At 38.4% G+C, this 25438-nt stretch overlaps 1 protein-coding gene across 1 annotated transcript in view; it reads right to left on the bottom strand.

Moving 5' to 3' along the window:
* LOC150095526 (inactive DNA (cytosine-5)-methyltransferase DNMT3L-like) overlaps window positions 1-25438 on the bottom strand; it is a 361976-nt gene that overhangs the window by 31269 nt on the left and 305269 nt on the right. Inside the window, exon 15 of the mRNA XM_090410700.1 lies at window positions 23570-23639. Within this exon, the coding sequence (XP_090266826.1) occupies window positions 23570-23639 (70 nt within the window). The remainder of the gene's footprint in view (window positions 1-23569; window positions 23640-25438) is intronic.

The raw sequence follows: 25438 nt of genomic DNA, 5'->3' as shown, positions 1-25438 counted from the left end.
TCTGGAATTTGTTGAAATCTGGAGTGTGTTTGAAGGCAAAAGACAGCTGTATGTAAGAGATGGGTTGCATCTGAACATGGAAGGTCATAAGCAATTGAAGAAGTTACTGTTTTCTGAACAATTGAAGTAATTGGGCAGGGAAACTAAAATTGAAAAGTTTAAGTCTAAGAGGGAGAAACTTAGGCAGTGATTGTATATTTGTTGATCCTTATTTGCAAAATAAATTGCAGAATAGAGGTGGATAAAAATCGGCATTGGACTACTGAAATTAGTGACATGTACATCTGTTCTAAAGCTGGTAGAAGAACTAAAGGGAATCTGCAATTTTTGTATACTAATGCAAAAAGCGTTAGAAATAAGAGGGAAGAATTTTTGGCATTAGGCAGTGCAATCTCACCAAAAGTTGTGGGCATTAGTGAAACTTAGCTGTCAGCAGAAGATGTGGTCACTGGAATTGAATATGATGGAGTACAGTATTTTCAGGGAGGATAGAGAAGATAGAACTGGGGGAGGAGTACTGTTGATGATAGCTGATGAGCTGCAGCCAAAGCAAGTAGTATATCAAGATGATAGACATGTGAATGATAGTTCATTTGAGGCAGTCTGGTGTGAAACAGTGACCAACACAACCAAATATACAGTTGGTTGCTGCTACAGGCCAGGGGATACAGGTGGTGATATTGAATTCATGCATCAGCAAATTAGTGCAGGGTTAGTGATTATCATGGGGGATTTTAATTATGGTGATATAAATTGGAAGGAGGAAATATCACATGGCAAAAAGGAAATAGAATTCATACATCTTCTACAAGATAATTATGTGTTGAAACAGCACATAACTGAAGGGACACGTGGTGTGAGTGTTGGACCTGGTCACTGGTTCAGAGGATATATGCATAAGTAAGGTGTCCTCATTACCTCCAATTGGTGAGAGTGATCATATGGTATTGACTTGGGAGGTTGCAAAATTTGTGGATTTCTCTCTTAAGAAGGGGTATATATGGAACTACAGGTTAGGCAATTATAACAAGCTTTAGAGTGAGCTTGCAGCCGTCCCATGGTAGAAGATATTGCAGGGGAAAGATGTTAGCAGTACATTGGATAAAATCAGCAGGTATCTGAGGAAGGTAATATCAGATTGTGTCCCCATAATCAGGGAAACAAACAAGGTAGGCGTTAGATGGATGAGTGGTAGTATCAATCTTGATCTGCAAAAAAAGAAAATGTTATGGAGAATTTACAAGGAGAAAGGCAATCAGTACACCCATGAGCAGTACAAAGCTCAAGCTAGGAAGGTTACCAGCATAGTAATAAAAGCTAAATCAGATTATGAGAAGCCCTTAGCCAAGGAGATCAAGGGTAATCCCAAAGAGTTCTGCTATGTGGCAAGTAAAAGGAAGAATGACTTTAGTGGGTGCTGATGGTATTATTATAATTATTATTATTATTATTAAACAAGACCTCATGGAGTCAAAGACTCATCTAGGAGGTCCTTTTATCTCACACACATCTCATCATACCGGGTCTTAAACACATTCAAACTCCTTGCAGACACCACACTCTCAGGCAAGGCATTCCAATCATTCACAACTCTGCACGAAAAAAACCTGCCTCTCACTCCCCTACACACACCCTCTTTATACAGTTTCCAGGGATGACCTCTGGTTCTCCCCTGATCTCCCACTATTCGCTGTAGAACTTCTCCACCATTGATCCTATAGCAACCCCTTACCAACTTATAGGTCTCTATCATATCTCCCCTCTTCCTTCTCTCCACTAGTCTCTGCAAATTACATCTTTTCAATCTTTCCTCATACTCGACATTCCAGAGGTCAGAAACTACCTTTGTCAGTTGCCTTTGGACCCTTTCCAACATCTCTTCATCCTTCTGAAAACCAGGTGACCAAATCTGGGCACAATAGTCCATGTGTGGCCTAATCAAAGCCTTATACAATGGAACAAGAATCTCCCTACTTCTACACGTCAGTGTCCTCCTCATCATTCCCAGAAGTCTTTGTGTTGTCTTCACAATTTTGGTGATGTGACCCCTAAATTTTAGATCCTTATCCACTATCACTCCCAGATCTCTTATTTCCTCTACTTCCAACAATATATTCTCACCAAGCATAAATTCTGCATCCCATCTTTGTTTTCCAAATTTTAAAACCTTACATTTTGCAACATTGAACTCACATCCCCATTTGCTTGCCCAATCACTCAATTTATTCAAGTCTTCTTGTAAGGCCACAACATCTTCACTACTCTTTATGGTTCGTCCCAACTTTGCATCATCTGCAAACAACTGAATATCTCCATCCAAATCTTCGCCAATATCATTAATATACAAGTTAAATAGTAATGGCCCTAAAACAGATCCCTGAGGCACTCCACTAGTGACTTTCCTTTTCCTGGATATTGCACCCCCATACACAACTTGTTGATACCTATCAGATAGCCAGTCTCCAATCCAATGCACTAATCTAATATCCAACCCCATCTGCTCTAGTTTGACTGTCAACTTATCATGAGGTACTCTATCAAAAGCTTTTGCGAAATCCAAGTATATTACTGTGTATCCTTCTCCTCTGTCCAAGGAAGCAGTCACTTTATTGTAATAAGTAAGTAGATTACTAAAACATGACCTCCCTTTAGCAAATCCATGCTGTCCATCAAAGATTATACCATTGTTGTCAACCCAACTCTGGATCCTAGTTCTCACAAGCTTCTCCAACAACTTACCCACAACACCTGACACACAGATAGGCCTATAGTTTGATGCTTGAGTTCGATCACCTCCTTTATGAAGTGGCACAATCTTGCCCTCCTTCCACTCTTTAGGGACTTGACCAAGTGCAAGACTCGTATTAAAAAAATATGTCAAGGCAGGTGTCAACTCTCTGGCACATTCCTTCAGAATACGCGGTGATATATTATCAAGTCCCACAGCCTTATTTACATCTAGTTTACTCAACTCCCCAAACACCTCTTGCTCACTTACAGTCAGTCTCTCCTCCCCATCATCAACTGCTCTTAATCTCTCCATGAAGTCATATTCACAAGATTGAAAGATCTTTATGAACTGCTCATTAAGTATCTCCACCACACATTCTGCAACAGCTGTCTTTATACCATTTCCTCCAATCAATGTCATCCTTCCATAATCATTCTTTCTTTTGCTGGCTACATATCGAAAGAACTCCCTAGGATTCTTTTTAGCTTCATTAGCTAACTGCTGTTCATACCTCTCTTTAGCTACTCTCACCAACCAAGTCACTCTCCTTGCCTGGTCTTCGTAGAACTCATGAAATTGGTTACTTCCACTTCTCTTATGCTGCCTCCACAATGCCCTTTTTCTCTGTATTGCATGCTTAATCTCTTTATTCATCCATCTCACACCTAACTTATTTAACCTTCTCACCCGTGGTATACATTTAGACATTGCATCCACTAAATATTTTTTGAAAATCCCCCAAGCTGCATTGATCTCTTTTCCAGCTAACTCCTCATTCCATGCTACACCTGCAAGCTGTCTCCTGAGCTCTTCATAATCACCGCCCTTGTAGTTCCACATATACCCTTTTTTCACAGGGGTCCTTGCACTGCTGGCAACCACCCAAGTAATCACCTCATGGTCACTTTCACCAATTGGTGGATGATTTGATACCTCACTGATAATTACATCCTCTGATGAGATGACCAAATCCAAGACCCTTAATCCTCTTGTGCCCTCTGTTACATACTGTCTGAGGTAGTTATCCCTCAAAAACTCAAGAAACTCATTTTCTTTACTTCCAGTTGCTATCTCTTCATTCCAGTCTATATTGCCATAATTAAAATCACCCATAATGATCACCCTTTTCTTATTTGCTTGGCTTATTTGACCATACATTTCACTATCACTACCATCCACATTACCAGGTCTATAACAACATCCCACCAAGTATTTGATTCTATTCACCTCTATCTCACACCATACTGCCTCAAAACCACTGGCCCCATTTCCCCCTTGCATCTCTACCTTGTATGGACATAACTCTTTCTCTATCATCAATAGCACTCCCCCTCCCTTTTTACCCCTTCTATCCTCACGAAACACATCATACCTTTCCATCTCTATTCCTGTCAGGATGTCATCCTCATCTAACCATGTCTCACTTATTCCGACAATCTCTGGGTGCACAGACGCAATTAGTGCAACCATTTCATCCGCCTTGTTTCTTATACTTCTAGCATTGGTATACAAACACAACAACTCATTTCTGGATCTACAGCTAGTTCCACTGATACCACTCACTCGATGTGATCTCTCCATGCTGGACTGGGGCCATTTCCCTTTCTGCTTCTTCATTTTAGAACCCTTTGCAATTCCATCTGTTTCCTTTTGATCCCTGATCATCCCATTACTTTCCTGCCCACACATGCTCTCACCTCCTCTTGGAGCATCCACCTTTCTCACGCTGTGTATCCCTGTCCACCCTGAGCCTCCCCGTTTCCCTGCTCCTCTTGCACACCCATTCTCTCATTATCTATACTCATACCACTCACTTCCACATTCATTTCCACTCCTTCAATCTCTCCTGTCTTACTCTCCTGCTCTTCCACATCACTCCCCTCTCGATCTGATTCATTCTCTCTATTCACTTCTCTACCTTCCAGCAGCAGTCTCTCCAAGCGACTCACACCATAACCACTCAAATGCAGTCCATCGCTCCCATACAGCTCACTTCGTCCCTCAAACTCATTCCACACATTAACAAACTGTACTCCCATCTCCTCACACATTTCAGCCAGAATATCATTCATAATCCTTGCTCTCCGCCTCATTTCACCACAATCATACCTAGGCAACACACTGACCACCCTTCCTGTCACACTATTCTCCTTTATCTTTCCAAGCAGTCTCCTGACATTCATTTTGACATGCTCTTTGTTCTCTCTCAAATCATTCGTACCAATTAATACAATTAACTCTTTTGCTCGTTCCCGCCTCATATTCAATGCCTCAATCACTTTCCATCTCTATTTCTGTCAGGATGTCATCCTCATCTAACCATGTCTCACTTATTCCGACAATCTCTGGGTGCACAGACGCAATTAGTGCAACCATTTCATCCGTATCTCTCTAGTATCTCTCCCTATTGAGGTGACAAATTCAAATGTAATAGTAGAGTTACTGAGTGATCACTTTTCAAAAGTTTATGACCTAAGTGAGGATATCTTTGTACCTGTAACAATAACTAGTGTGAGAACTGAAGTTAAGAAATCAAAAGTACTTAGTATATTGCAAAATTTAAATGCAAACACTGCTGTAGGTTAAGATGGAATATCAGCTTGGGTGTTGCGTGAATGTGCAAAGGAATTGTCAGCGCCTCTTACTTGGTTATTTAACTTAAGTTTGAACTCTGGTATGGTCCCAGGGAGTGGAAAGAAGGCAAAGTATTTCTTTGCATAAAGGCGGCTCTAAAACTCCGGTAGTTAATTACAGACCAATTACCATCTCGGGAGCGGTGATAAAAGCATTGGAAAAGTTGGTTAAAGAGAAAATTCAAGAATGGGTGGATCAGGATATGATACTCTACAGGGGCCAACAAGGTTTTTGTTAAAGGTTGATCATGCCTTAGCAGTTTATTAACTTTTTATAATAGAATGAGTTGGACAAAGGAAATGGCTACACAGTGGTACTTGTGGATTTTGCTAAGGTGTTTGATAGGTATGATGAGATGTGTGTGAGATAAAAGGACCTCCTAGATGAGTCTTTGACTCCATGAGGTCTTGTTTAATAATAATAATAATAATAATAATACTCCATGGAATACTGTTGCATAAATTGGAGCAGTGGGGATGGATACTAAACTGCTGATATGGATAGGAGAATGGCTCAGGGAGAGATACTAGATGGCAGTGTATGGAGGAGCAGAGTCCAGGATACATAAATGATATAGGAAATGGCTTAAAGGGAGATATTCAGTTGTTTGCTGATGATGCAAAGTTGGGTAGTGCACTAAAAAATCAAGCTGATGTTGAGAGTTTGCAGGATGATTTAAATAAGCTGACAAAATGGGCAAAAGGTTATTATTGTTATTATTATTATTATTATTATTAAACAAGACCTCATGGAGTCAAAGACTCATCTAGGAGGTCCTTTTATCTTACACACACATCTCATCATACCGTGTCTTAAACACATTCAAACTACTTGCAGACACCACGCTCTCAGGCAAGGCATTCCAATCACTCACAACTCTGCACGAAAAAAACCTGCCTCTCACTCCCTTACTCACACCCTCCTTATACAGTTTCCAGGGATGACCTCTGGTTCTCCCCTGATCTCCCACTATTCTCTGCAGAACTTCTCCACCATTGATCCTATAACAAACCCTTACCAACTTGTAGGTCTCTATCATATCTCCCCTCTTCCTTCTCTCCACGAGACTCTGCAAATTACATCTTTTCAATCTTTCCTCATACTCAACATTCCAGAGGTCAGAAACTACCTTAGTCAGTTGCCTTTGGACCCTTTCCAACATCTCTTCATCCTTCTGAAAACCCGGTGACCAAATCTGGGCACAATAGTCCAAGTGTGGCCTAATCAAAGCCTTATACATTGGAACAAGTATCTCCCTACTTCTACATGTCAGTGTCCTCCGCATCATTCCCAGAAGTCTTTGTGTTGTCTTCACAATTTTGGCGATGTGTCTTCTAAATTTTAGATCCTTATCCACTATCACCCCCAGATCTCTTATTTCCTCTACTTCCAACAATATATTCTCACCAAGCATAAATTCTGCATCCCATCTTTGTTTTCCAAATTTTAAAACTTTACATTTTGCAACATTGAACTCACATCCACATTTGCTTGCCCAATCACTCAATTTATTCAAGTCTTCTTGCAAGGCCACAACATCTTCACTACTCTTTATGGTTCGTCCCAACTTTGCATCATCTGCAAACAACTGAATATCTCCATCCAAATCTTCATCAATATCATTAATATATAAGTTAAATAGTAATGGCCCTAAAACAGACCCCTGAGGCACTCCACTAGTGACTTTCCTTTTCCTGGATATTGCACCCCCATACACAACTTGTTGATACCTATCAGATAGCCAGTCTCCAATCCAATGCACTAATCTAATATCCAACCCCATCTGCTCTAGTTTGACTGTCAACTTATCATGAGGTACTCTATCAAAAGCCTTTGCGAAATCCAAGTATATTACTGTGTATCCTTCTCCTCTGTCCAAGGAAGCAGTCACTTTATTGTAATAAGTAAGTAGATTACTAAAACATGACCTCCCTTTAGCAAATCCATGCTGTCCATCAAAGATTATACCATTGTTGTCAACCCAACTCTGGATCCTAGTTCTCACAAGCTTCTCCAACAACTTAACCACAACACCTGACACACAGATAGGCCTATAGTTTGATGCTTGAGTTCGATCACCTCCTTTATGAAGTGGCACAATCTTGCCCTCCTTCCACTCTTTAGGAACTTGACCAAGTGCAAGACTCGTATTAAAAAAATATGTCAAGGCAAGTGTCAACTCTCTGGCACACTCCTTCAGAATACGTGGTGATATATTATCAAGTCCCACAGCCTTATTTACATCTAGTTTACTCAACTCCCCAAACACCTCTTGCTCACTTACAGTCAGTCTCTCCTCCCCATCATCAACTGCTCTTAATCTCTCCATGAAGTCATATTCACAAGATTGAAAGATCTTTATGAATTGCTCATTAAGTATCTCCACAACACATTCTGCAACAGCTGTCTTTATACCATTTCCTCCAATCAATGTCATCCTTCCATAATCATTCTTTCTTTTGCTGGCTACATATCGAAAGAACTCCCTAGGATTCTTTTTGACTTCATTAGCTAACTGCTGTTCATACCTCTCTTTAGCTACTCTCACCAACCAAGTCACCTTCCTTGCCTGGTCTTTGTAGAACTCATGAAATTGGTTACTTCCACTTCTCTTATGCTGTCTCCACAATGCCTTTTTTTTCTGTATTGCATGCTTAATCTCTTCATTCATCCATCTCACACCTACCTTATTTAACCTTGTCACCCGTGGTATACATTTAGACATTGCATCTACTAAATAGTTTTTGAAAATCCCCCAAGCTGCATTGATCTCTTTTCCAGCTAACTCCTCATTCCATGCTACATCTGCAAGCTGTCTCCTGAGCTCTTCATAATCACCCCCCTTGTAGTTCCACATATACCCTTTTTTCACAGGGGTCCTTGCACTGCTGGCAACCACCCAGGTAATCACCTCATGGTCACTTTCACCAATTGGTGGATGATTTGACACCTCATTTATAATTACATCCTCTGATGAGATGACCAAATCCAAGACCCTTAATCCTCTTGTGCCCTCTGTTACATACTGTCTGAGGTAGTTATCCCTCAAAAACTCATTTTCTTTACTTCCAGTCGCTATCTCTTCATTCCAGTCTATATTGCCATAATTAAAATCACCCATAATGATCACCCTTTTCTTATTTGCTTGGCTTATTTGACTATACATTTCACTATCACCACCATCCACATTACCAGGTCTATAACAACATCCCACCAAGTATTTGATTCTATTCACCTCTATCTCACACCATACTGCCTCAAAACCACTGGCCCTATTTCCCTCTTGCATCTCTACCTTGTATGGACATAACTCTTTCTCTATCATCAATAGCACTCCCCCTCCCTTTTTATCCCTTCTATCCTCACGAAACACATCATACCTTTCCATCTCTATTCCTGTCAGGATGTCGTCCTCATCTAACCATGTCTCACTTATTCGAACAATCTCTGGGTACACAGACACAATTAGTGCAACCATTTCATCCGCCTTGTTTCTTATGCTTCTAGCATTGGTATACAAACACAACAACTCATTTCTGGATCTACAGCTAGTTCCACTGATACCATTCACTCGATGTGCTCTCTCCATGCTGGACTGGGGCCATTTCTCTTTCTGCTTCTTCATTTTAGAACCCTTTGCAACAACATCTGTTTCCTCTTGATCCCTGGTCATCCCATTACTTTCCTGCCTACACATGCTCTCACCTCCTCTTGGAGCATCCACCTTTCTCACGCTGTGTATCCCTGTCCACCCTGGGCCGCCCCGTTTCCCTGCTCCTCTTGCACACCCATTCTCTCATTTTCTATACTCATACCACTCACCTCTCCATTCATTTCCACTTCTTCAATCTCTCCTGTCTTACTCTCCTGCTCTTCCACATCACTCCCCTCTCGATCTGATTCATTTTCTCTATTCACTTCTCTACCTTCCAGCAGCAGTCTCTCCAAGCGACTCACACCATAACCACTCAAATGCAGTCCATCGCTCCCATACAGCTCACTTCGTCCCTCAAACTCATTCCACACATTAACAAACTGTACACCCATCTCCTCACACATTTCAGCCAGAATACCATTCATAATCCTTGCTCTCCGCCTCATTTCACCACAATCATACCTAGGCAACACACTGACCACCCTTCCTGTCACACTATTCTCTTTTATCTTTCCAAGCAGTCTCTTGACATTCATTTTGACATGCTCTTTGTTCTCTCTCAAATCATTTGTACCAATTAATACAATTAACTCTTTTGCTCGCTCCCGCCTCATATCCAATGCCTCAATCACTCTACTTATTTTACCGCCTGGAAAACATACCTTGTGCATTTTATCCTCTAGCACACCTTTAATAATGGAGTCGCCATACAACGCCACTCGCTCATCTTTCGTTAACTCTTTCATGCCATCATGATTTATTTTAATAGTTTTGACCTGAATTCTCTTAATTTCATTCCGCATCCATTTCATTTCTTGCCTCATCCAATCTAATTCACTTTCCGAACCTCGCGACACATTCTCTCTATCATTAAATCTTTCTAACTTTCTAACTCTCGACCCCCTCTTCTCACATTCCCTCTCATTCATCCTTCTTTGTTTCCGTACTTTCGGTCCAACATACGTCCAACTTTCACTATCATTCTTCTCACTTTCACTCTCATTTATCTTTCTTTGTTTCCGTACTTTTGGACTAACATGCGTCCAACTTTCGCTATCATTCTTCTCACTTTTACTGTCATTCATCTTTCTTTGTTTCAGTACTTTCGGTCCAACATGCGTCGAGCTTTCGCCATCATTTATTCTTTCGATTTTTTTTTACTTGCGATTTCTGCATTACGCAAGTTCTACTTTCATTCGTTCTCTCAATTTCGTTTCTTTCCACCTCACTTTCGTCCCTTTTAACATCCGTTACGGTTGTCAAATCGCTCTTTTTCTTTTTTCCTGATTTTTTAACATTTTTTCGCTTCTCTTGCTCACCATCCATTTCTTTCAAACGTGCAATCGCGACACAATCAGTACTAGCACTTTTTGTCATCAATTTCATATTCGCATTCATTAGTTCTTTGTTCAGGTCACACTTCGCACACACCCTTCTTCCATCCGCACTAAACATCCACAAATCATTTATGTAATCGAAGGAATACATATAACAGACCTCACACTTAACGAAACGACTGAAATCTACATTCAAATCATGGAATGACAATGCTGCCGCCATTTTTTTTTTTTTTTTCTCTCTGCCGGTTACTAGGTCTAATAATAACGATTTCGTAATTTAGTTTAGACAAGAAAAAAAAACCCACACTAATAATACCGGTAGCGTACAACGTTTACAGCGTCAGTTCAATGTGGAAAAGTGTAAAGCTATGCATTTTGGGATTAAAAGATTACCAGCTGTGTACTACATCGATGGAATGGTACTCCAAGAGATTGATGAGACTAGAGACTTAGGGGTATTGGTGGATGGGAGATGTAGTTCAGGGGACACACTGCTAAAGTGTCCAAGATTGCACAGAGGATTACTTGGTTATTGAGGAACACACTAACATCCAGAGACAAAGAGGTTATTATTCCCCTTTATAAAGCATTGATACTTCCACATTTGTATTACTGTGCTCAGGTTTGGTCACCTAGATTCTTTCGAGATGAGGAAGTTGTGGAGAGGGTTCAGAGGAGAGTGACTAAATTGGTGAATGATGTAAAAAATGCTCCCTACATTGATAGATTGAGAGCTTGTGGATTACAGAGGTTGGTTGATAGGCAGAGAAGAGGGGATATGATAGAAACATTTAAATTACTAAAAGGTTTTTATAAGACTGATGCAGGGGAAATGTTTCAGCTGTGTGATAGTGATGGAAGAACAAGAGGTCATTCCTGGAAATTAAGGAAAAGTGTGGTTTAACAAGGGTGTGAGAACAAGGTTTTTCACCTGAGGGTGGTAAATGAGTGGAAGAAGGATTTGCCTGTCTCAGTTGCGAGTTCTTCGTCTGTAAATGAATTCAAGAAGAGAGATGATAGATATTATTTTGATAGTTTGGGTCTCCTGCGATGAGTCTACTGACTCCATGGAGATACCCATAATAATAATAAAGACATTCATGTTTGGTATTATGGATGGTGTGAACAGAAGATGTAGACCATACAGAGAACAGATAGTTGACATAAAGTACTGGTGTGGAATGGGTGTGCAGAAACTGCGACACTGTGCACTAGACAAAGAAAGGTGGAAGAGGAATAGTGAAGGAGACACCAGACACAATGGGCAGCGAGCCCATGGTTCGTGGTGATGATGATGTGCCTATATGTAACATGATACAACTGTATAATACTTCTTCTCCTCCATGTTGACCACATTAGAACTTTAGATTTTATGTCCATTACAATTTTCATGGTTTAAATTATTCATTGTTCATGGCTAAACTGTAACGGGTTGTATTGTGCTATTTCAAATCCAGAGTTTGAAACCCAGCAAAATATAAGCCAGTTAATAAACAGCTTTGTTAATTTAGTTTATTTTGTGTTGCAATACCATTAAAATAAGTCATGAATAACATTCAACACCAGCTTGTCAATTAGAAACTTGTGTTTAAGTATTTTATTTTGCTGTTTTAATTCCATTAAATCAGAAGACAAGCCTAAACACATATTTACATAAGTGATATTCCACTACATCATTTATCTATCTTGCTGAAATATACCATGCTCTTCAATTTCTATCCTTGTCAGGATAGAAATTGGTATTGATGAAACTTGGATGACAGAGGAGGATATCATCCATGTTTCATCGATACCAATAATCTTCAGCTTAAACGAGTTGAACACAAACTCATTCTCTTTATTCCTAATATCTTCTGATCGCCCTGCTCCCATGGTGCAGTGCCACAAGGCTTTTGTGAAACAGCTCTTGAAAATATAAATGTTTTATTCTTATTATTATCATCTGACCTCCATGTTGTGAGAGACTCATTGCAGGAGGTATACACTATCACACACGATGCTTATCCAACTGTACCTTAAACTGATTCAATGTGTCTACATTCACAACACACTCAGGCAATGCATTCCACTCACCAACCACTCTCCATACAAAGGACCTACTCCTCTGTTCACACCTTCCTCATACAATTTCCAGAGATGGCCTCTTGTTCTATCCCCTCTTCTCCATGTCTCTAATCTAACTGCCTTAAACAGATTCAATGAGTCTAAATTCAACAACACACTCGGGCCATGCATTCCACTTACCAACCACTCTCCATACAAAGGACCTTTTCCTCACTCCTCTGCTCACATCCTCCTTATATAATTTTCAGTGATGGCTGTTGTTCTACCCCTTCTCCTACATGTCAACCTGATAACAACCCTGACTAGCTTATTTGTGTCAATCATATTCCCACTCACCTCCTATTTACGAGGCTTTACAATTTACATTCTCTCAATCTGTCCTTGTACTCCACATTCCAAAGAACACTGATCACCTTAGTGAATCTTTCCCTTTTCCAACATATTCTCATTGCCATTAAAACCCAGCAACCAAATCTGTACATAATAATCCATATGAGGCCTGATCAAGGCTTTATACAATGACATCATAACATCTTTATTTTTTGCATGTCAGGGTCCTCTGCTTCATTACCATTATCTGATGTGAGATCTTCACAACTTGCGCAATGTGTCCCATGAATTTCAAGTCCTTGTCCACCACCACTCCCAGATCTTTCATCTCCTCTACTTCCTTTAAAGTTTCCACCAAGTGAATACTTTGCATCCAATTACTGCTTACCAAATTTCAAAACCTTGCACTTTGCAACATTGAGCTGACAGTTCCACTTACCTGCCCATTCATGCAATCTATTCAAGTCCTGTAAGGCCATAACATCTGCTTGAAGGGTGTGCAGCAGCTAGGTTGTCGTTTCTGCACCCTGTTAGTACCCATTAGGGAAAGCTAAAGCTACTATCAATCAAATGCAAGTGTTTGAACTAAAATGCTCCCAAATTCCTACCCTAAAGAATCCCACCTGGGGCCAGGTCTAAAAATAATATCACTTAATATTGAAGGTTTCTCCAGTGTCAAGCAAGATCTCATTGCAAATATTTGCAGAGATAATGACTGTGATGTGCTCTGCCTGCAAGAAACTCACAGAGGGGAAGGTGCCGCAAGACCTTACATCCACGACATGAAACTCGAAGAGATACCCATGATAAATATGGTAGTGCAATATTTTCAAAAGAAAACTTAATTCCATCGTCCATTGACTCAACGAATAACAGAAACACTGAGATTATTACAATCACATTTAAAAATATCTCAATCACCTCAGTTTATAAACTGCCAGAAGCAGCTATCTCTTTCCCCGACATCTTCCTCAACAATAATGCATACATGACTAATATTGTATTAGGTGACTTTAACAGCCATAGTATTAATAGTATTAACAAAGTCCAATGAAGATGATATTATTTTTTTTTTTTCCATTCTTCCCTCAAACACATGCCATACATCCACAAACTACACTTCCTTCTCCCCACACAGCTCTGCTATCATCCTTGTCCACTACACTGTTATTTTCACTCTTCTCAATAATCTCCTGATATCCTGATAATAGCCTGTGTAGCTCAGTGGATGTGGCGTTTGCACACCACCGTGCTAGGCTGCACGAAGGAAGTCTTGGTTTCGAGTCTAGTCGGCGACTAGAGGAAATTTTTCTAAGCCTTTTTTCGACCGGTTCCCGAGTTAGTCGATCTCTGGCACGGGCAAGCAGGTTTTTCCTCCCGGAAACTCGGGTTTTTCGTCCTGTAAACTCAAGAAAATCGACCGTAGAACCCACATTATTTCAGACATTAAATATATTGTGTTAGGGTTAGAGACCACGAGATGGCGGCACATTTGAGCCGTCTCTCTTCACTGCGTACCGCTTAATTAGTGATAGCCTTGGGCCATCTGTCTCTGATTGGGTACCAGTGGAGATTGAACTGCCCACTCAGTCTCCAAAAGTTAGATAGGGCTAAATGGCCTCGCCTACTCCCGTATATACGGGAATAAAAAGGCGTTAGCTGATTTTTTTTTTGATTTGTTCCTTATGTCCACACAACCACCACTAATTCTTTTGCTTGTTTCTTCCATATGTCCAATGCCTGAATTATCTTCCTCATTCTCCCTCCTGGATAGCACACCTTATGAACTCTTGCATTAATTAATCCTCTAAGGAATCTCCATACCCTGCTATCCTGATGCTATCCCCATAGTGGATGGCATTGATTCCCGTACATAAAAATTAGCTAAACATTTGGCCAAAGAGCTCACACACTATACTGGCAACACACCATCACACATAAAAAAACTCAGCCCACTTCAAAACTAGCATAGAAAATCTTACACTCCAACATACTGACATAATGGTCAGCTTTGACGTCTCCTCTTTATTCACAAATGTCCCACTCAAGGAAACTTTAGAGCTAATCCAAGCTAAATTTTCTCCCGATATCTCAGCCTTATTTCAGTTCACAATGAACTCAGGCTATTTCGTTTGGCAGGGAAAATTCTACAAACAAATAGAGGGGACAGCCATGGGTTCACCACTCTCCCCACCCTTGGCCAATTTCTTTATGGAGACCTTTGAAGAAAAAGCCTTAGCCTCTGCCCCACAAAAACCAACCATATAGCTTCGCTACGTTGATGATGTGTTCGCTATTTGGCCACATGGCTCTGAAACACTTCTCTCCTTCTTAACACACTTAAACAACCAACACCCCCAGAATCAAGTTCACCCTGGAAAAAGAGGAAAACAACAGCCTCCCTTTCCTAGACACACTAGTCACCCGCCAGCCTAATGGAACCTTGGTTTTCTCAGTTTACAGAAAACCCACCCATACATTCACCAACAATCCCCCCCCCACCTCACAACAATATGGAGTGGTGAAAACATTATACAACAGGGCTAAACTAATCTGTTCAAATGACTTGGCCCTAAACACTGAACTAAATCACATCCTCAACACTTTCTCAGCCAATGGCTACCCCCCCCCCCCCACAAAAAAATCCAAAAAATATTAGAACCAACCACAGATTCCCCCCCCTCCACAAAAAGGATTACTCTAAATCCATCGCCATTTTCCGAGGCACCTCGGAAAAGATTACCAAAATCTTAAAAAAACATGACCTGACCTCCTGTTAACAGACCTTACAGAAAATTGGCATCCCTTATCTGCTCTACCAAAGACCAACCACTTCCCCTAGACCTACCTGGTGTATACCAGGTCCCTTGCAGTTGTAAACTGTCTTAATTTGGCCAAACAGGCAGGACAGCGAATATCAGAATTTCTGAACACAAGAACTACATCCGTTTTCACAAGTACAGCCATTCTGGTCTTGCAGACCATGCTCTGGATACACGCCACAGAATACGGTGGAAGAAAGCTACGGTTTCTTTATTCCATAAAGACAATTTATGGAATCAGCCTCAGCCCTAAGAAACTCTCCAAACCTCAATAAATTTGGTTGTATGCGACTGCACCAAATTTGGGAGGCTTACATCAGCAGACCTTCAGCCCAACAGCCAAGAACACCTACTTAGCCCGCTAGAGGGCACCATCAGGACTTTTAAGAGAACAATAGCTTCATCTCTTCATTCTCAGTTACTGTGTTGTAATGCCTATGTGCACGTGCCTTTTTTTGTAAGTTCCTTTAGAAGATGGCAACGTGACGTTGCCGAATATCTATTAAAGTATAATTTAATTTATATTCTTAACTACGTTGTTCAATTCCTTAAGTGTTTTTATAATGCATAACCAATGTATAAGCCTGTCTACGAGAACTGCTATCCTGAATCACTCGTCACCTCTTTTACCCTTTTTTCTTTCATTTATTCTCTTACACACTTTCATTAGTTTCCACTAAACATCTAATATAACTCTGCATATTCATTTTTCATTTTGAATAACTGTTTCATCAAATCCTGCATTCCAACAATTTTGCTCTGCTGTCCCATAGTCTCACTACCTCTCATTCTGCCATACCTTACTTCCATTTCCTTATTCATATTTTCTTTCACTTTTACATTCTTGCACTCTTTTGTTCCCTCAGTTTCCATTTCATTTCAGTTAAGCCATCTTTTATTTTTTCTGTCTGTTTCGCATTCATGAATTTGTGGTCTAATCATATATCACACTTCCTACCTTCTCCCCACAAACAGATCTCTCCCCGTATTCTCTTCACAAACACATCTCTTACATTCTCATGCATACATATTACATTCACAACATCGAATCATTTTTGAAAAGCCTATGTTGTTAATGCCACTTGATTTTTGCAGCGCTCACCTAATTACACCAGTCCATGCCTGCATGGTTGCCCTTGTGAGTACCGTCATCGTGTTCTGTTTATGTAAGGCAATTTTAATTAATAAAACACTTCAAAAATCATGCAGACACATATGTTACCAAAAATAAACAGTACTACACCAAACAAACAATAATTCAAAAACAATTCAAATAATACTGCAAATTATTACTCAAAATAGCACTTATCTTTTCCGAAGCTCTTTTCCAACACTACACGCCTTACAGCCCTCAACACTAGTTGCCAACCTGGCCAATAACGTAATAATTAATGACACTGTTGGCATATTGGTAAAAATTAGTTTCTTTTATAGCTTAATCTAACTGTGCCATGATTATGGAAGTTTCTGGGCTGTTAGTGTGATACTTGTCCTGAAATTTGTAGCTTGCATTCAATGACAACAAAATGTGATTAATGGTAGAATTTTTCACAAATGGCTCATTGTCATGTGTGCGTGGCAGAATATGGAGGACACTTATAAAGGGAAGATATCATTCTATAAAAAGTATGATATTTTGTTGGGCTGCAAAAGTGATGGAAAGAAACCAAGCATGAATGTAGGTGCGAAAGATAGTGTAAATAATGAAACTAAAACATATGATTGCAGAAAAGAAGGAGAGTATGAATGATAGAATAAAAGCTAGTGTGATGAAAGATCAAAGTAATGATGAAACACAAGAAAGTGAGAGTGTAAGCTGCTGGATGGATGTGAGATGTGGAATGTACACAACAGTGAGATCAGATGTTTCAGGGCAAGAAACAAAACAGTGAGAAAAGTCAGAATGATAGAAAGTGAAGAAAAAGAGGTAACAAACAAAGAGATAAAAAAAAGTCTAAGATTGTAAGAATAACGGAGAGAAAGAATGTAAGCAGATAATTTTTATGGTGATTCTATGATAAGCAGGTACTTGGCAAAATCACTAACAAAAATCTCGATTCCCTGCTGAAAAAATTAATAATATTAGTGATGTGGTTGGAAAGTTGAAAGAACTACAGTAATCCCTAAATTAATGCGCCCCCGATTAGTGCGCCATTTTTTTTGGATACCCAAATTCGATTAGTGCGCCTATATACATCTTAAAAATAAATGTTACGGATTTAAAAAATTTTTCTACCTATACATTTTTTATAGCTAACTATTTTAATATGAAAGAATGAAACAAAGTTACTGATTTGAAACATTTTACAAAGTGATTTTTAATTGCATACTACACTACTTCCATGTATACTATGTTCCAAATTTTTACCGCCAAAATTTGTCGTCTACTAATTACATAGCATTTTTCTGATCATATCTGTATCTCCTTTGCAATTATTTTCCTTACATTTTTTTTTTTAATTTTAAAATATTTTCCCAACCTTTCATCATGAGTAAAAGAATTAGTGAGCAAAAAAGTGAAAGTGTGAAAATGATTCGAAAAGTAATCTCATTGGAAGAAAAACTTGAAATAATAAAGAAATTGAACAAGCCGAGTCCAGAACAAAGATAAGAAAAGAACACAAAAATGGGTGAATCAATTATAAGAGCAATTTTAAGCAAAGCTGCTGAATACAAAGTATTATAATGATTGAATTAGAGAGACTTCTTTGTATACGGATCGAAGATTGTAACCAAAAATAGATCCTGCTTAGAACTGAATTTATTAAATCAAAAGCATTAAGTCTCTTTGCAACTTTGAAAGAAAGGGCTATCAATAATGGAAAAGAAGAATTCCACGTTAGTGCTGGGTGGTTTGAGAAAATAGCCTACATAATGTTCTAATCACTGGCGAAGCTGCACGTGCCAATAAGGAGGTTGCTGCAAATTATCTAGAGATTTGAATGGCATAAGAAGGGGGCTATTGTGACCAACAAATATTTAATGTCAATGAAACTGGCTTTTTTTTTTGGAAGCCAATGCCTTCCAAGACTTTTGTCGCTAAATCAGAGAAATCTCAGCCTGGTTATAAAGTCGCAAAGTTGAATGAAATTACTGCTAGCAATATGCGATCTATTTGGAAGCACATTCTTCCACATCGTGCAAATAATTTTAGAGGCTTTTCAAATGAATCTAAGTTAATTAAATCTCATTCTGAGAAACTGAGTGATTCCGATCTGCTAAATTTAGATGCATAGCGGGAAGATCCTGAAGAATATGTAATCACTGACAAGCTCAAAGAGATTTCACAGAAACAAATTTAAAATATTTTTTGTGCAACCGAAACTTTTAAGTAACAATGCTTAGAGACTGGCCTTTGTGAAGAGAGAAGCAGGAAAATTTGCAGAAGAGGCAGTTGTATGAAAAAAAAGAAACAGAATGCCCACCAGAATAATAAATTTATATTTTGAATATGTTTTATTGTCTTTTAGCTTCATAGTTTTCCTTTAATTAGGCCCTGAGACATACCCTAATTCTTTTATAAAAAAAATCAAGGATAAAAAAAAGAAATTTGAGGAATCAATTATACTTTTTTTCATAGGTTATTATATATAACCTATGGAAAATATACTCGATTAGTGCATTTCTGATTAATGCGCCTGTTTTAAAGAATGCATTAATCAAGGGATTGCTGTAATTGATTTTGCTGGAACCAATGACCTGAGAGGTGAGAAGTAGTGTACAAGAAGAGATGTGAAAGAGTTATTGGAAGAAGCAAAAAAAGAAGAGTGGGAAGGTGAAGTTTCTAAGTCCTCTGCCATGCTATGATAGAAAGTGATGATAGCTAATGAATCAATACGCAAGTTGTGCAGAAGGAATGATGTAGAGTTTGTGGACCTATGGCTTGAATTTGATGGATGGAAAGATTTGTACAATGCTAACAGACTGTAACTTAAATGGATTTAGAATTAAGTGTCTAGAGAGCTTTGTTCTGACAGTGCAGATGCAGGTGAGAGTGTGTGTGTGAATGAACAAAAAATGCAGACTCTAGTCTTTCACACATCATTATCAAATGGGGTCAATTCGGGATGTAAAGGTGGTTGGGAACCTAAGAGGATGCCACAGTTTCTATATACACTAATGTGAGAAATATTAGGAACAAGAGGAAGGAGTTTTTGGAATTGGCTAGTGCAACCTCACCAAACATTATATGCATCAGTGAGACCTGGCTGGCTAACAGCAGATGATGTAGTTACAGGGAGAGGATGTGATGAATTTAGTATTTTCAGGAATAATAGAGTAAATAGGACGGTGAGGGGAGAAGTACTGTTGATGATAGCAGATTAAATGCAGCCAACAAGAATAGCAGTCAGTAGAGTAGTTCTTTTGAGTCAGTTTAGTGTAAGATTAAAAAAACTACTCTACTGACTGCTATTCTTGTTGGCTGCACCCTCTGGCATATAGTAGGAACTATATGCCAGAGGGTGCCACAGATGATATGGAAGACATGCATCAGTAGATCAACACAGGTAGCAGCAAAAAATATGGAAATTCCAATTAAGAAGGTGTACATGTGGAACTATAAGGCGGAAGTGATTATGATACACTTAGAACAAGCTGGAAGCAGTACCATGGTATAAAGATCTGCAATGTAAGGATGTTTGTTTACAGTGTATGGGAATTGTCAAGACATATCTGGAGGAAGCAATATTGCACTTTATACCCAAGGTCAGGGGGGGGGGGTAAATTGGGTAAGGGTTAGATGGATGAGTAGTATCATTAACCATGAGCTGCAAAAAAAGAAAATATTGTGGAGGATATATAAAGAGAAAGGTGACCAGCACACACTCATGAACAGTACAACACTCAGGTCTAAAAAATTAACCAACATGATAAGGAAAGCAAAATCAGATTATGAGAATAACTTAGCCAATCAGGCAAAAGAAAATCCCAGACTTTTCATTATGTGGCAAATAGTAGGAAGAATATAGATAGATAACTTGAATGAGTGCAGATGGTAGGGAGGTGACAGAGAGGCAGATGAAATTGTTGAGCTACTGAGTAACCACTTTGCAAGGATATATATCATCCAAGTGAAGATATTGTTATGGTGACAGGGACTGATGTGAGAACAGAGGTTGATGAATTGGAGGTACTTAGGATAGTGCACAATCTGAATGCAAGTACAGCTTTTGGATTGGATGGATATCAGCTTGTATTTTATAAGAATGTGCAGGGGAAATGGCCATGCCTTTGACTAGGCTGTTTAATTTAAGTCTGCGCTCTGGAAAAGACCCAAGAGAATGGAAGTAGGACAAAATATTTCCTTTGCTTAAAGGAGGATCTAAGTCTGTAGTAGCAAATTATAGACCAATCAGTATCTTAGCAGTGGTGGTAATAGTACTGGATAAGTTTGTCAAAAACAGAATTTAGGAATGGGTGGACAATAATATGATACTCTGATGGACAGTATAGCTTTGTGAAGGTTCAGTCATTCCTTAGTAAATGACTAACTTTTTGTAATAAAAGGGAATGGCTACACAATGATATTGCTGGATTTTTCAAAGTCTTCCAACAGGATACCACATGGAACTCTGTTATGCAAACTGCAACAAATTGGAATGCATATGAAACTGGTGACAGGATGGCTGCTGAACAGATAACAAAAAGTAGTGAATGGAGGAGCAGAATCCAGAGAGACTAGTAGTATTCTGCAGGGCTCTGTGCTTAGATCACTGCTGTTTAACTTATACATAAATGATAAAGGAAATAATTTGAAGGGAAATATTCAGTTGTTTGCTGATGGTGCAAAGTTGGGTAGGGTGATAATCAAGGTGATGTATAGAACTGGAAGGATGATTTAGACTGACATCTTGGGCAAAACATAATGGTTATCAATTTAATGTGGAAAATCGTCAAGTTATGCATTTTGGCAAGCAAAGATTACAAGCTGTGCACCACATTCAGGGAACTGTATTCCAGAAAATTCATGAAGGCAGAGATTTGGGAGTAGTAGTAGACAAGGTTGAAATTTAGAGGATATATTGCTCAAGTAGCCAGGATAGTTCACATGATTATTTAGTTATTGAAGAACACAATAACAAGCAGAGATAAGGCAGTTATCATTCCTCTTTATAGAGCCTTGATATGACCTCATCTGGATTACTGTGCTCAGATCTGGTCACCTGGGTTTCTTGGGGATCAGGAAGTGGCGAGTGAGCGAGATAACAAGTCTGTAGAATGCACCCTATGAGATTAGATTGCAGTAGTGTTTGGATTGCAGAAATTAGTTGATAGATGAAAGGAGGGGGATATGATAGAAACGTTTTACTTAAAAGATTTTATAGGATTATGCAGGGGAAATGTTTCAGCACTTGGCTAGAGGGGGGGGGGGAAGAACAAGAGGTCATCAATGGAAGTTGGGTAACAGTGTGGTTAGCAAGGGTGTGAGGACTAGATTTTTCATTGGAGAGCGGTGAATGAATGGAATTGATTGCCTGAGTCAGTTGTGAATGCTTTGTCTGTTAATGGTTTCAAGGATAAGTATGATATGTGTTGATAGTTTGGTCTCACATGATGAGTCTTAGGACTCCATAAAGATGCCAATGCAATAATAATATTAATTGCAGCTGTAAAAGTTGAGCCTCTGTAGCTTAGTCAGTATAGATAAAGCCCTTTGGTCGGAAAGATCTGGGTTCAATTCCTGTCCATGACGTGAGGACCCTTTATCTGGTTTCTTTTGACTAAAAGTGTGTTAGCCGGTCTCATACAGGAAGTAGAGGGTTTTTTGTCCCTCAGAGCAGTAGAACACACACACTTTACAGGCAAGAATACTTAGATGAGGACTCTGTAAGCCAATCACCTTCAAGTTTGAATTGAAATGATTAAAAGACTTTAAACCTCGACACCATAAAGGTAAAAAAGAGGATTAAGCAAGAAAGAAAGAAGGTGCAAAGTTAATATGGATGACAGAACAAAAACAAGAGTAATTATGGGGGGCAGGAATGAGGGAACAAAAGCAAATGACAGAATGAAAACAAGTGAGGCTGCAGGAGCAAGAATGTGATTGCAGTGATGCAAGATTTGAAAAATGAGTTAATCAAGATGAGGAATGAAATGTGGAACATTGCACTGATATTAGCTGGGTAGGAATGAAAGAGTGAGAAATGATAGAATGAAGAAAAGTGGAGAAACAGAAGTGGCAAATGACTCAAGAAGGTAATGTATAGTAATTCCATTACTAAAGGTGTAATGAACGAGAAAGTTCACAAGGTCTGTTTTACAGGCTGATGGTCAGAAAAAAGAACAGGAAGATTGATGCTTTGGACATGTGAAATAAATGATGAAAAGTGCTAGAACTGTTGTGGGAACAAATGATTTGGTTAAACAGAAGGGAAATATGAGTATGTACCTCCCATAGTTAGTCTTTTGATTTCATGGAAGAGGTCCGGTGTTAATAATAACTTACCATTGATATATATATATATATATATATATATATATAGAGAGAGAGAGAGAGAGAGAGAGAGAGAGCGAAATTAATGCATTCTTAGTATTCCCCTATCTACTGTTATTTATAGACAAAACTAAGCTCTGCAATATACCATGCAACCTATCATCTTCCAAGCTGATATCCCGACATGAGAACCATTCCTGTCCTGGATTATTAATAATTACACGATTTGTGAATAACAACATTACTAACGCATATCTTTATCTTGGACTTTGTATTCCAATTGGCATTTGTTTTTAAAGATTTGCACATCATGATTATTTTATTATATGCTCCACAACTCATTTTGATTTTATAAGCAGAGTAACATTGTCAGTCTTGATTGGCATGTATATTCTATGTATAATGCAGAAAAAATAATACGAATTAAGAAACAAGTAGAGAGAGAGAGAGAGAGAGAGAGCAAAATAAAATCATGAATTTTTAGTGAATGATTATTTTGAATTAGTAGTTAGAATGTTAAATAATAAATACTATTCTACAAACAAATGGGGATCTTACCAGGTTCTTCATTTGCAGCAGAAGGAGAATTTGCAAAAAGTAGATCAACTGGACTGATCTTCAACAGCAGCTAAAGTATGGGGGAGCAAGAGAAAATCAAAAAATTAATTTTTTGTTTTAAGCACCTGTATAGAAAAGTCAATGCCAAATAATTTGTATGACATATGTGCAAGATGCAAATTTATCAATTACTGTAACATCTTAAAAGAAACTATTTATTAAGATCTCATATCTGTGTAGTACACACAATTTCTTATTTAATATTATCCCATTTTGTAACTTTCTAAGATAAGTGTTTAAAACTTAAATTAATAGAGTAAAAGTACACACGTTTGAAGGATGCAGCAGTGAACTACATAACCCAGAATCAAGGGGATAAGTTGGGAATTAAATGAATGTATAACTTATAAAACGAACATAACGGTAAATGTGAAGATTCTGCTGATGGTTAGTAAAATCATGAAGTAAAAGAGTGACTAGTATGCATGATAAAAAAAGCAAAATTAGATTATGAAAGAAATTTGGTTGACCATGCCAAATAAAATCCCAAAGAAATCTTTCACAGGATGTCAAATAAAATAAAGAATGATTATTGAAGTAAAATTTGAATTAAATTTGTTGTAGTTTGCAGCGTTATTAGCATAGTTTCTCTCCAACCAATAAACTGTATGTTTTAATCCCACTGAGGGCATGGATGTTTGTCAGTCTACAGGTGGTAGATGAATTTCACTGTCTGGTATTAGACCATGTCCCCACCTAGATTAATAGATAAAGTGGCTGGAAAAAGTTTCATGTCTGACCTCAAGAACAGGGTTTCTGGAGTGTCTAACCTTTAACCTACTCATACTCAAGTGCTTAAAATTTATAACTTCTTGTGAGTAGGATTTTCACATGAAACTTTATCATTATTATTACATGACACTTCAAAGAATCCAAAGACTCATTGAGGGAGGGCACCTACTCTACAACTGTCAGTCTCCACAACTCAATCCACCAACTACAGCAAACTGCATCATCTACACCAGTGATGGCGAACCTATGACATGCGTGTCAGCACTGACACACTTGAGAGTTTCAGGTGACACACCTTGGATGTTGAAAGATATTGGTATTCTGATGAAAAAACTGCGATAAATCGTGTAAGATCGCTCTCAGTTAAGGCGAAGGTAGGTTTCAGTTCATTGAAAGAATTATATTTTATAGTTAGCCTATTTCTATTCTATTTTGTAGTTGCTTATTTCTATTTTATTTTGTAACTAGCCTATAAAGAACGAGAGTTTTAAGTTTACGTTTTCTTTCTTAATCATTATAATTTCTGCATAGTCATATGATATTATAAAAATAAAAATTATTATCAATATTATATGATACAAACTTATAAATATGTGCTTTATATATTATAAACTTAAACTTTTCATTTGACTTCTGTGTGAAATTCGTTCATGAATGCATTCCACGTCTCTTGACTGAGTAATACAAGTTCTAAACATATTTAAAACCACTTTAACAAAAATATAATTTGCAGCATTAAATATTGAATTTATCTGAGTAAATAATGAAAACATTTTTATAGTTGCAATAAATTCAGTAAATTTTGTTAAACAATGCAAGTAGTAACAACTTACAATGATGTCGCAACAAAACCTACTAAATAGCTGCTATTTAGTAGCATGATAGAGAGTAAAATTTAACAAGGTTGCTATGGACGTACCGCTCATAAATCTGGCAACTCTGCTGAAAGAAATAATGGTAGTCTTGCGTGGTCTGCCACTTAAGTAATTTGAGTTGCTGGTGTATAATTCATTTCCAGTAATTGTTAGTTCTTACTAATTATTACTGCTTAATTACCACTGTATATAATTGTGCTCT

This window comes from Typopeltis vanoorti, chromosome 20 (assembly GCF_054136105.1).
Source record: "Typopeltis vanoorti isolate ZY-2024b chromosome 20, IOZ_Tvanoo_1.0, whole genome shotgun sequence".
NCBI lineage: Eukaryota > Metazoa > Arthropoda > Arachnida > Uropygi > Thelyphonidae > Typopeltis > Typopeltis vanoorti.
The sequence above is the reverse complement of the archived record's forward strand: the minus strand, read 5'-3'. Positions and strand labels throughout refer to the sequence as shown.